The sequence below is a fragment of the Myotis lucifugus genome, unplaced genomic scaffold (assembly GCF_000147115.1).
Source record: "Myotis lucifugus unplaced genomic scaffold, Myoluc2.0 scaffold_4, whole genome shotgun sequence".
Taxonomy (NCBI): domain Eukaryota; kingdom Metazoa; phylum Chordata; class Mammalia; order Chiroptera; family Vespertilionidae; genus Myotis; species Myotis lucifugus.
Genome location: NW_005871052.1, coordinates 6854680 through 6867081, shown reverse-complemented (window position 1 = coordinate 6867081; position 12402 = coordinate 6854680). Strand labels below are relative to the sequence as shown.

The 12402-nt window shown below is 38.0% G+C and overlaps 1 protein-coding gene across 1 annotated transcript in view; it reads right to left on the bottom strand.

Moving 5' to 3' along the window:
• ATRX (ATRX, chromatin remodeler) overlaps positions 1-12402 on the bottom strand; it is a 265117-nt gene that overhangs the window by 63058 nt on the left and 189657 nt on the right. Inside the window, 2 exon segments of the mRNA XM_006082832.3 lie at positions 2203-2311; positions 10463-10569. Of these exon segments, the coding sequence (XP_006082894.1) occupies positions 2203-2311; positions 10463-10569 (216 nt within the window).

Sequence of the window (12402 nt, the reverse complement as noted above, 5' to 3'; positions counted from 1 at the left end):
CCCCCCCCCGCCCCCAAACTTCAGCTGGTGGAATACTGGGGCCTGAGAATTCCGAGACTGAGCCTGCGCTTTCTGAGGTAGGAGCGTGAACAATGGGGGGTGTGTGTGAGGGGCCTGGCGGGAGGTTTCCCCCATGGGTCACCCACCCCTGGGAATGCTTAGGGAACCCTGATGGGAGAGAGGCAGGGAGGAGAGAGGAGCTCCGAGGGAAGAGAGAGGGACTTGGTCACAATACTGACTTCTTCACGCCAAGTGAGAGCCTAGGGCCTTCGGGAGCCTCGAGCTGCCGCCTGGGGTGTGGGGTCACCTGGGAGCAGCGGTCTTGCTTGCATTGTGGGCGGGGGGGGGCAGTTGGGGGTGAGCAGGCCGGTGGGGGGAGCAGTTGGGGGCAATCAGTCCGGCAGGGGGGGGCAATCAGTCCGGCAGGGGCAACAGGCAGAGTGGTTAGGGGTCAACAGGCAGAGTGGTTAGGGGCGATCAGGCAGGCAGGCAGGTGAGCAGTTAGGAGCCAGCAGTTACGAATTGCAAGAGGGATGTCCGACTGCCAGTTTAGGCCGGATCACTGTGGGACATCCCCCGAGGGGTCCCAGATTGGAGAGGGAACAGGCCAGGCTGAGGGACAGCCCCCCCCCCCCCACCCCATGCACAAATTTTGTGCACCGGGTCACTAGTTTAAACATATGCTTTAAAACTTTGCTATACTCAAGCCCTCCTCTGTAAGCTCTCCCAGACTCTATAAATTTTAAATACCTTCCTATGGCACAACTATAATTTCTCTAGCCTTACCCCTAGGTATAGTTCAGGACTCTGCTAGAAGTAACATAAGTTTTACATACACAATATAATACACAATATATCTTTCATAATTTAACACATTTATGAAGGCATTCCTTAGCCACCTTCTCATTAAACTAATTCCATATCTTCATCTTTTTCTTAAAGGCCACGCTTTAACACACGCATGTGTGTGTGTGCATATATTTATATGTATGTGTATATGTATATTTTATTCTTCCAAATTAAGTTCAAGTCTGTTAATTGCTAAGTTAGAAGCAACACCAACAACACATATACAGCACACCTGATATCTACAGTGGCTTAAAGTCCAGCTGATCTCTGAAAAACATGGGTTTGAACTGTGAGGGTCCACTTATATGTGAATTTTACGTGTATTTTTGCTTCCTTAAGATTTTCTTATTAGCATTTTCTTTCCTCTAGCTTACTTTATTATAAGAACACAGTATATAATACATATCATATACAAAATATGTGCCAGTTGACTTTTTGTGTTATCAGTAACACTTCCGGCCAACAGTAGGCTATTAGTAGCAACGTTTTGGGAGAATCAAAAGTTATATGTGGATTTTCAAATGTGGAGAGCGTTCAGTGATCCTAACTCCCACATTGCTCAAGAGTCATGACTCAAACTTCTATAATAAATAAAGAGATCAGGAACACTTTGTTAACTTTAAAATCCTGTAACATGTTTGTAACCAAAGATGATAAAAAATGGCTAATAAGCACATGAAAAGATGTCCAACATCAATTATCATTAGGGAAATGTAAATTAAAGTAACATGAGATACATACCCAGTAGAGTGGATAAAATAATTTTCCTAAAAAGACGGTAATACCAAGTGTTAACAAGGATGCAGAGCACCTGGAACACTCTTATATTGCTGGTAAAAATGAAAAATTGGACAACTACTTTGAAAACTGCCTGTTTCTTACAAAGCTAAACATAAACTTACCATACCACCCTGGAACTGCACTCCTGGATTTTTATTTCACTGGGTAATTATCTATGGATCACACAAAAACTTATACATGAATACTTAGAGCAACTTCAATTTTAATTTCAAAACCTAGAAACAACTTAAATGTCTCTCAAGTACAAATAAATTATGATACATCCAAACAATGAAATATTACCCAATAAAAAGGAACAAACTATGGACACATATAACAATATGGATGAATCTCAAATGCATGTGCTTTGTGAAAGAAGTGATATTCAAAAGGCTACAAATTGCATGATTCCATGAATGAATTTTTTGAGGGGTTGATTAGAGCATTTTACATCTTGACTATATCTTGCAATTGTCAAAAATTGTAGAAGTAAACACTAAAAAGAGTGAATTTTACTGTATATAGATTTAAATGACTTTTAATAACTCTACACAAACAGAAAAGGTTTTCTACCTCACATTAGTTTCATCATTAAATTCTTCAGCCCATTTTTTCCTTGATTGTGCAGTAGTAGAACCATCTAAACGATAATAGTCAATATTTCGGAGCCACTTCCCTTCACCTGAAAATTTAACAAGAAAGAAAGAAAGAGATTTGATATATACTGTTCTTCTAGTAATAACATATTTTCTTCCTTGCTGAATGTTTAAAAGCTGGTTATCTGTATTCTATCTGCATAGCAAAACACATTTTTTAATCAAGGGGTAATTCACTATATTACAAATAAATTCACCACACATTTCCTTCTACGAGATATTGAATAACAAAGATACTTTAAAAAGTATATCATCTACATGTGAATTTCTTAACACATTGTCTTGATTAGAATCCTTTAAAACTGTCAAAAGAAAATGTTAAGTTGCATTATGCCCATGAAGCTTGTTTTTTATTGAATGTGTAAACATCCAAGTTTTCCCTTCTTATTAACAAGTTGATAATGATAAGATAAAAAACAGAGGCATATAATACAATTACTCATTCACTGAACAAATATTTACTGAATGCCTATTATGTGCCAAAATTATTCTATAGCCTAGCAACAAATATCGGCATATATTCCTATTTTATGACAATTGTATGCGCGTGTGTGTGTTGTGTGTGTTGTGTGTGTGTGTGTAAGGATTGCAACTTTGTAAGTTAAACAGTGGTCAGACACACTGCCTTTTGTACAGTGAGGTGAAATTTTACCCAGTACTTACATTGATACTAAATTACCAAGGGATTAAATGCTTATGACATTTTAATATTTTCTCATACATAATTTCCATTCCAATTCTTTAACTTTCAACATAACACTATTTCACCTTCGAGAAAAATTGACATCATATCCAAGAGTCTTAACATAAAAACAAGTTGGCAACATGAAGATTTATATATTGACATGTTTATTACTTACCTATATCTTTTTTGTTTTTTTCTTATATCTTCACCTATATTAATAACCTAGAATTTCCTTAATAAAAATTCAGTAATGGTTAAGAAAGTCAATTTGTTTATTTAAGTTTATATCTTTTTTCTTAATCCTCACCCAAGGATATTTTTCCACTGATTTTTAGAGATAGTGAAAGAGAAAGGGAAAGACAGAAAGAAATATCGATGTGAAAGAAACACATTGATGGTTGCCTCCTGCATGCACCCTGACCAGGGATCAAGACAGGGAGGAGCCTGCAACGGAGGTACGTGCCCTTGACTGGAATTGAACCCAGGACCCTTTGGGAAATCGTACCCGGGACCCTTTGGGGAATTGAACCTGGGACCCTTTGGTCCGCAGGCCGATGCTCTATCCACTGAGTCAAACCAAACCGGCCAGGGCTATTATCTTTCAACTGGAAAAAAAAAAAAAAAGGCATACACATCGAAGAAAAAAAGAATTTGAGTTGGATAGCAATGTAAGAGACGGGAGTCACATTGCATTAACTGTTCATTTCAACAGGATAATTATTAAAGTAAATATGCTAATCATAACTGAACAGCATATATATTTTAATAAGTATTTCAAGATACTCACCTTTCCATATCACAAATGAACAATTTTACCATCACTTTTGTGAATACAATAAATAAAAATTGTGATATAGTCAGTATAGGTTAGCAATAAAAATATACACTTTGGAGTCAGATGTCCTGAGTTTAAATCACAGTTTCATCATTTACTAGCATTTTCACTTAAGGCAAAGTAATTAAACTCGTTGTGCCTCAGTTTTTTATCTTTAAAAATGGGAGATAACAAGTGTACCTATTGCATAGTATTACTGCTTATTAAATGAATTAATATAAAAAAGACCTCTTCAAACAGTACCTGTCACATAGTAATTAAATTTATTGGGTACTTAATATTATCACCCAAGATTCCATAGCTAATTATATCTATCTCCATTATGGCACATATATGTGTCTGATCCCTCTCTATAACATGATTTTCTATAATACACCTTGAACCTAGTTCAGTACCCAAAACACAGTACTAATAGTCATAGTAGTAGTAATAATAGCAGTAGCAGCAGCAACAGCAGTAGTAGTAGATACTCAAAAGATAAACTGAACTAATTGATGGTTAAAAAAAAATATTTGCTGGCCTGGCTGGTATGGCTCAGTGGTTGAGTGATGACCTATGAATCAAGAGATCATGGTTCTGGTTCAACTCCCGGTCGGGGCACATGCCCAGGTTGTGGGTTTGATCTCTAATGGGGAGGGGATGTGCAGGAGGCAGCTGATCAATGATTCTCTCTCATCACTGATGTTTCTATCCCTCTCCCTTCCTCTATAAAATCAATAAAAAAATATAAAAACAAGTATTTACTGAAGGTAATTTATGAAATTAGATATGAACTAGTAAGCATATGGAAAAATATTCAACCTTATCAAAATAAAAAATATAAATTAAACAAATTTTAAATTAAACAAAAACAACTGTTTTACCCATGAAAGATGAATGTACTTATAGTACTACAGGTATACAGTAATATGGGCATTTTGCTACTTTTTCATGATTGTAGAGTAAATTGATATAACTTTTTTTGTAATATACCCTTTAAGATAATGAAGCACTGTCAGAATATAAAATCTAACTAACAAACCTAATGCACAGTTATAATAGAAAAACATACTTAGAGTTCTGGTCAAGATGGCAGAGTAGGAAAACACTGTGCTTGTTTCCTCCCACAACAGCATCAAAATTACAACTAAATTATAGAAAACTACCCTTCAAAACTATCTCCAGTCTAGCTAAACAAAATTCCTATAACTAAGGACATAAAGAAGAAGCCACGTCCTTACTGGTAGGAGGGGGCAGAGAGGCAAAGTGGGCTGGACCCACACCCACACGTGCCAGTTACATCAGGAGGGCTATATCTGCTGTGGAGGTAATACCTGAGAAACAAAAGGTGCCAGCCCCACACTGAGCACTCTAGCTCAGAGCGCCAGTGCCAGGAAGAGGAGTCTCCACAATGTCTGCCTGAAAATCAATGAGAATTCCATCCAATTGAGACAGAGGGCTGCTGCAGACCCAGGTGTCCTCTTAAAGGGCCCACACAGAGACTCACAAAAACTCGCTAAGTTCCAGTGAAGTGACAGCAGGCAAAAAAAAGCACCGGGGACATTCAGAAAGGAACGAAATTTTCTGGAGGGGAAACTCTCCTTTCTTGATCCTTTCCCTCACACAGTCTGCAGGCAAAGGCTAGTGCCAAACCTTAGTCTCCATTAATCTAACACTGCTCGCCCCACCTCATCTGGCTCAAGTGACAAGGGAGATAGCAACACTGGGCCTCACAAAATATCCATTACATAGAGTCACCCTGCCAAGGCTTGGAGACACAGCAGACCTACCTAATACATTAAAAAAAACCACAGGGAGTGAGCCAAAATGGGGAGACAGAGAAAGATGTCCCAAATGAAAGTGGTGTCATAATTCCCCGTGACACCACTCCCACCAAACTAGCCCACGTGCCAGAACCTTTTCAATAGCTATTAACACAAGTGGCTGGCTTCCACCTATGCTACAGACTTTCCTAAAATCTATCAAAAATCTATAGACTCAAAAGAAGCAATGGGAGGGGGGAGCCTTGGAAAACCCTGTACCTCTTGGTAAGTGGCCCCAAGCCAGGCATAGTGACAACTATCTTAGTTTCACAGCAAAGCCTCTTCCAGGTGCCTCAAACACAGCACAGACAGCTAACAACCACAGATCACTTTGTAGTTGCCACCATGTGGCCCAAGGCCAGGCACAGGCAGCAGATAAACTTGGCCTGCACTAGAGCCCATCCCAAGAGGCACCAGAACGAACATACCTGGTAACTGACTTTAGACAACACCAGAGCACCACCCATTCCCTACAATAATGACACAACCAAAAAACCAACTCAGCAAGCACCAGAGCACCACAGCACCAATAAAGCATGTCCCCCTCCATGGAGTAAGCCCCCACACAATAGCTCATCCACTGTAGTCAAAGCCAGTCCTCACTGCCAGTCAGCATAAAGATCAATCCCAGATACAGACCTGCCAACAGCAATCAAAGCTTGATAACAACAGGAAGGCACACAAAATCCATACAAGGAATACCCTTGGAGCATCTGGCTCAAGTGAGATAGCAACACTGGGCCTCACAAAACATCCATTATATAGAGTCACCCTGCCAAGACTTAGAGATATAACATATCTACCTAATACATAGAAAGAAACACAGGGAGTTAGCCAAAATGGGGACACAGAGAAAGATGTCCCAAATGAAAGAACAGGACAAAATAACAGGAGGAAAAAACTAAATAAAAAGAGGCAAGCAATCTATCAGATTCCAGTCAAGGGCATGTACTTTGGTTGAGAGCACATCCCCAGTAGGGGGTGTGCAGGAGGCAGCTGATGGATGTTTCCAACTCTCTATCCCTCTCCCTTCCTCTCTGTAAAAAATCAGTGAAAATGTATTTTTAAAAAAGTGGGCAAAGGACCTACACGAACACTTCTCCAAAGAGGACAAGCAGATGGCCAAGAGACATTATGAAAAATGTTTAATGTCAATGATCATCAGAGCGATGCAAATTAAAACAATGAGATTATCACCTCACACTTGTCACAATGGCTACCATTAACAAATCTACAAATGAAAAATGCTGGTGAGGATGTGGAGAAAAGGGAACTCTAGTACACTGCTGGTAGGAATGCAGATTGGTGCAGCCTTTATGGAAAACAGTATGGAGTTTCCTCAAAAAATTAAATATGGAACTGCCATTTGACCCAGTGATCCCACTTCTAGGAATATATCCTAAGAAACCCAAAACACAAATCAGAAAGAATATATGCACCCCATAGTTCACAGCAAGCAGCACAATTTACAATAGCCAAGATTTGGAAACAACTTAAGTGCCCATCAACAGATGAGTGGATTAAAAAACTGTGGTACATAAACACAATGGAACACTATGCTGCTATAAAAAAGAAAGAACTCTTTACCATTTGCAACAGCATGGATGGAACTGGAGAGCATTATGCTAAGCAAAATAAGACAATCGGAGAAAGAAAAATATCACATGATATCACTCATTTGTGGAATATAAGGAACAACATAAACTGATGAACAAAAATAGATCCAGAGACACAGAAGCATCAAACAGTCCATCAATCCTCAGAGGGAAGCCGGGGGAGGGGTGGGGGTAGTAAGAGATCAACCAAAGGTCTTGTATACATGCATATAAGCATAACCAATGGACACAGAAACTAGGGGAGTAGGGGTATGTGCTGAGGATGGGGGAAGGCCTATGGGGAAGAAAGGAGACATATGTAATACTATATGTAATACTTTAAACAATAAAGAATTTTTAAAAATCCAAATGGATAAAATGTCCATTGTGAATATTATACATCCTATTGTACCAAATTTGTATAGAAGGTACAAACTATATTTTCAAGTCACAATCAGAATTATGGTTGACACAATTTGTTTTGTGTAAAAGTAATAAAAATTGAAATTTAAAAATTAAGAAAAAAAGTTGTTGTATATTTATACCATGGAATGCTATGCAGCAGTAAAAAAGAAGGATCTCTTACCCTTTGAGACAGCATGGAAGGACCTGGATAGTATTTTGCTAAGCGAAATAAGCCAGTCAGAGAAAGACAAGTGTCACATGATTGCAATCATATGTGGAATCTAATGAACAAAATAAACTGTTGAAAAAAAAATAGATCCAGAGACACAGAAGCATAGAACAGACTGCCAAATCTCATAGGGAAGGTCAGGTTGGGTAAATATCAACCAAAGACCTCATGTGCATATATGCGTAACCCATGAGCACATCAATAGGGTGGTGTAGGCCTGGTATGGGTATAAGGGGTCAATGGGAGAAAAGGGGGACATATGTAATACTTTCTACAATAAAGATTTAAAAAAAAAAAAATCCCTGGGTAATAAGGATTAACAGAAACAAATTTTAAAAAATATAAAAAATCACAGTGAGATACCATTTCATAGCCACTAGGATCGCAATAATAATAATAATAATTTTCTTTTAAAGTAAAAAAAAGGAAAGCAAGTGTTGGCAAAGATGTGGAAAATTAGAACCCTTGTATACTGCTTGTGGGAATGTAAAATATTATAGTCAGTATGGAAAACAGTTTGCTGGTTCCTCATTATATTAAACACAGAATTATTATATAATTCAATAATCCCATTCCTAAGTATAAAGAATTGAAAACAGATGTTTAAATACATAAAAACTTGTACACGAATGTTCATAGCAGCATTATTCACAATAGCCAAAAGGTGAAAACAGCCTAAATATCTATGAATGAATGAATGGATAATCAAATGTGGGTTTTATCCATACAATGAAATTTTATTAGACCATAAAAATGAATGAAGTACTGTCATATGCTATAACATGAATGAACCTTGTAAAGATGCTATGTGAAAGAAGCCATTCACGAAAGATCACATATTATATGAATCCATTTATATGATAGGTCCAGAATAGATCAATCTACAAAAATAGAAAATAGATTAGTGATTGCCTAGGGATGGAAGTGGTAGAAGGGTGAGCTAGGACAATCATAGTTAAAAGGTATAGGGTTTCTTTGGTGGTGATTAAAATTTTCAAAAATTGACTGTGTTGATAGTTGCACAACTCTGTGCATATACTAAAAACCATTGAATTGTACATTTTAAATAACAGTTCAACTGCACATTATGTGAATTATACCTCAATAAAGCTTTTTTAAAACATCCTATATAATAAAAGGTAATAGGCAAATTGACCATTACACCCTCACAAGATGGCTGTCTATGACCAGGCTGGCAGGGGGGTTAGTGAGGGACGACCAAACAACTGAACAGCAGGGAAATATACAGGGAACTCATACAACTTAACAAAAGGAAGGTAAACAACCCAATCAAAAAATGGGCAAAGGAGCTAAATAGACACCTTTCAAAAGAGGACATTCAGAAAGCCAAGAGACATATGAAAACATGCTCAAAGTCACTAATCATCGGAGAGATGCAAATCAAAACAACAATGAGGTACCATCTCACACCTGTCAGAATGGCCATCATCAACAAATCAACAAACTACAAGTGCTGGAGAGGATGTGGAGAAAAGGGAACCCTCCTGCACTGCTGGTGGGAATGCAGACTGGTGCAGCCACTATGGAAGGCAGCCTGGAGTTTCCTCAAAAAATTGGAAATGGAACTCCCATTTGACCCTGTGATCCCACTTCTAGGAATATATCCCAAGGAACCAGAAACACCAATTAGAAAGGATATATGCACCCCTATGTTCATAGCAGCACAATTCACCATAGCTAAGATCTGGAAACAGCCTAAGTGCCCATCAGTAGATGAATGGATTAGAAAACTGTGGTACATCTACACGATGGAATACTATGCTGCTGTAAAAAAGAAGGAACTCATACCATTTGCAACAGCATGGATGGAACTGGAGAGCATTATGCTAAGTGAAACAAGCCAGTCAATGAAGGAAAAATACCACATGATCTCACTCATTCATGGATAATAAAGACCATTACAAACTTTTGAACAATAATAGATACAGAGGCAGAGCTGCCTCAAACTGATTGTCAAACTGCAGTGGGAAGGCCAGGGAGGGTTGGGGGACAGGAGGGAGGGGAGTAAGAGATCAACCGAAGGACTTGTATGCATCTATATAAGCATAACTAATGGACATAAGACACTGGGGGGTAAGGGAGGGCAGGGGTTTGTCAAGGGTGGGGGGGATAAAAAGGGCACTTATGTAATACCCTTTTTAATACTTTTAGCAAAAATAAAAAATAAAAAAAACAAACAACTGAACAGCAGGCTGCGTGGGGCAACCAAGCCAAGGGGGGGGGGGGGGGCAGTTGGGAGTGACTAGGCCAGCAGGGGGTGGGGCGTAGTAAGAGGCAACCAGGCTGGCAAGGGGGCAGTTAGGAGCGACCAGGCAGGACAGGTGAGTGATTAGGAGCCAGCAATCCAGGATTGTGAGAGGGATGTCCGATTGACGGTTTAGGCACGAATTTTGTGCACTGGGCCTCTAGGTTTTAATGATTGATGTTAAAATTGCAACAACAAAGACCTCAATAATATGGATAAGGTTAAGAATAAAGTGGAGAAAAACACGAACATATTAGGGTTGTGGGTCTGGCTATTTTTTCTTTTATTGTTAGAAAGTTTACACAAGATATATAAATGAATGTTTTTAAAACTTATGATATAGAAATGTTTGTAACTCACCTTTATAAATAAGAGGTTTATCTTTATCTTCTGTTTTCTCCCTACTAGCCAATTCAAGAAAATCTTCAATCAAGTCCAGAGATATAAGAGACTGGCTGAAAACAAGTCTAAAAAAAACAGATGAGTGTTCTTAGATTAAAAGATTCATAGAGTAAAGATATTACTTCTTAAATTAATCTGCAAATTCAACACGATACTAATCAAAACCCCAATAGGGTTTTTTGTAGAAATTAACAAGCTGAGCCCTAGCTGGTTTGGCTCAGTGGATAGAGTGTTAGCCTGCGGACTAAAGGGTCCCAGGTTCGATTGCGGTCTAGGGCACATGCCCAGGTTGCTGGCTCGATCCCCAGTAGAGGGCGTGCAAGAGCAGCTAATCAATGATTCTCTCTCATCATTGATGATTCTCTCTCTCCCCCCTCCCTTTCTCTCTGAAATCAATAAAAATATATTAAAAATAAATAAATAAATGTCTGCAAATTACTGATTCTCTATCCCAGTATTTCTTGTACTCCGTTTAGCCATGAAGACTATTCATTCACATAAAGTCTTATGCAGTGCTAAAATAAAAATAATATAAAAGCAAGGTGTTTTAGGCATTGTTGGAGGAGTTAAAGTGTTAATGGCCCCTCACCCCCTGCTCTAGGTCATCAATTTACAAAGCCTCTGAGAAATAGCTTGAAAACCACTGCTCTGATCTATCCAATTGGTGAGAACTGGACATAATTACACACCTGGAAGTGAAGAAAAAAAAAACACTAGAAAAAATATAGGAGAGCTCATTTTCTCCCTTATATAAGGCAAACAGAGTAGGTCAGTATCCGAGAAACTAGATACCTATAAGCAAGCATATTTTTTGTTTTAATTTTGAAAGATGTAATGTAGGAGAGAGAGGTGCTTATGGAAGATGTCTCACTCTCACTGCTAGTTGTTTTCAACTTTAATAGAAATAAAAAGAAGAGTGAACAACATATGCATTGGTTATTATATGGCTTCCTCTGCACTTTGAGAGTCTAGTGTCTACCAGTTGGTACTCCTAGAATACTGGGAAGTAAATGAATTGACTCCTCGTGCTCAGTGTAAATTATCAGGGCTATACCTTGATTCCTCAATAGATTAGTTATCTTTCCCCAAATCAGAAACTTTTTTGAATTAATTCTTTCCGAACTACAAAGTAAGTTTCTATAACTGGGAAACTTAAACTCTTAGACATATTAATTATTTAATGGGAATTAATCTGGAATTTGGGCTACTATTGGGGAAAGCTGTTGACTTGAGTCAGCATTAAGGCTGGTTCTGGGAACCACTAAGTTCAGGTAAGTCTCAATATGAAAAAGGTAGTTATTAGGACCAAGTGACTAGAAACTAATGGTTATCTCTGTTAACCTTTTCTAGTAGCAGACAACATGAATAACTATTGTCCTGATTAGTAATAATTTTCATACTTATATAAACTATTTTGGCTTTGTCTATTTTATAAATGACCCATGTAAAAATATACAGGCAACACTTAACAAATTCACTCATATAAAAAATCTGGAAATAAAGATTCAATCAAAATTTAATATTTAAATGACAGAAATTGGATTAACCAGAAGGGCTGAGCTGAAATTAGTGGTGTACTAGAGTTGGTTGTAACTAGTTTGAAACATTAAAGTGGATTATTAGTATCTCTTCCCACCTCTGACATCATGTTGGTGATTTGAATTGGCCACAGTGGGAGCACTTATACCATGAAAATCAGCAAATGTTACAAATCAGGACTTTTTTTTTTTTTTTGCTTCTTTGCTGTCTCTAATACAGTGATGGCGAACCTATGATACGCGTCAGAGGTGACACGTGAACTCATTTTTTTGGTTGATTTTTCTTTGTTAAATGGCATTTAAATATATAAAATAAATATCAAAAATATAAATCTTTGTTTTACTATGGTTGCAAATATC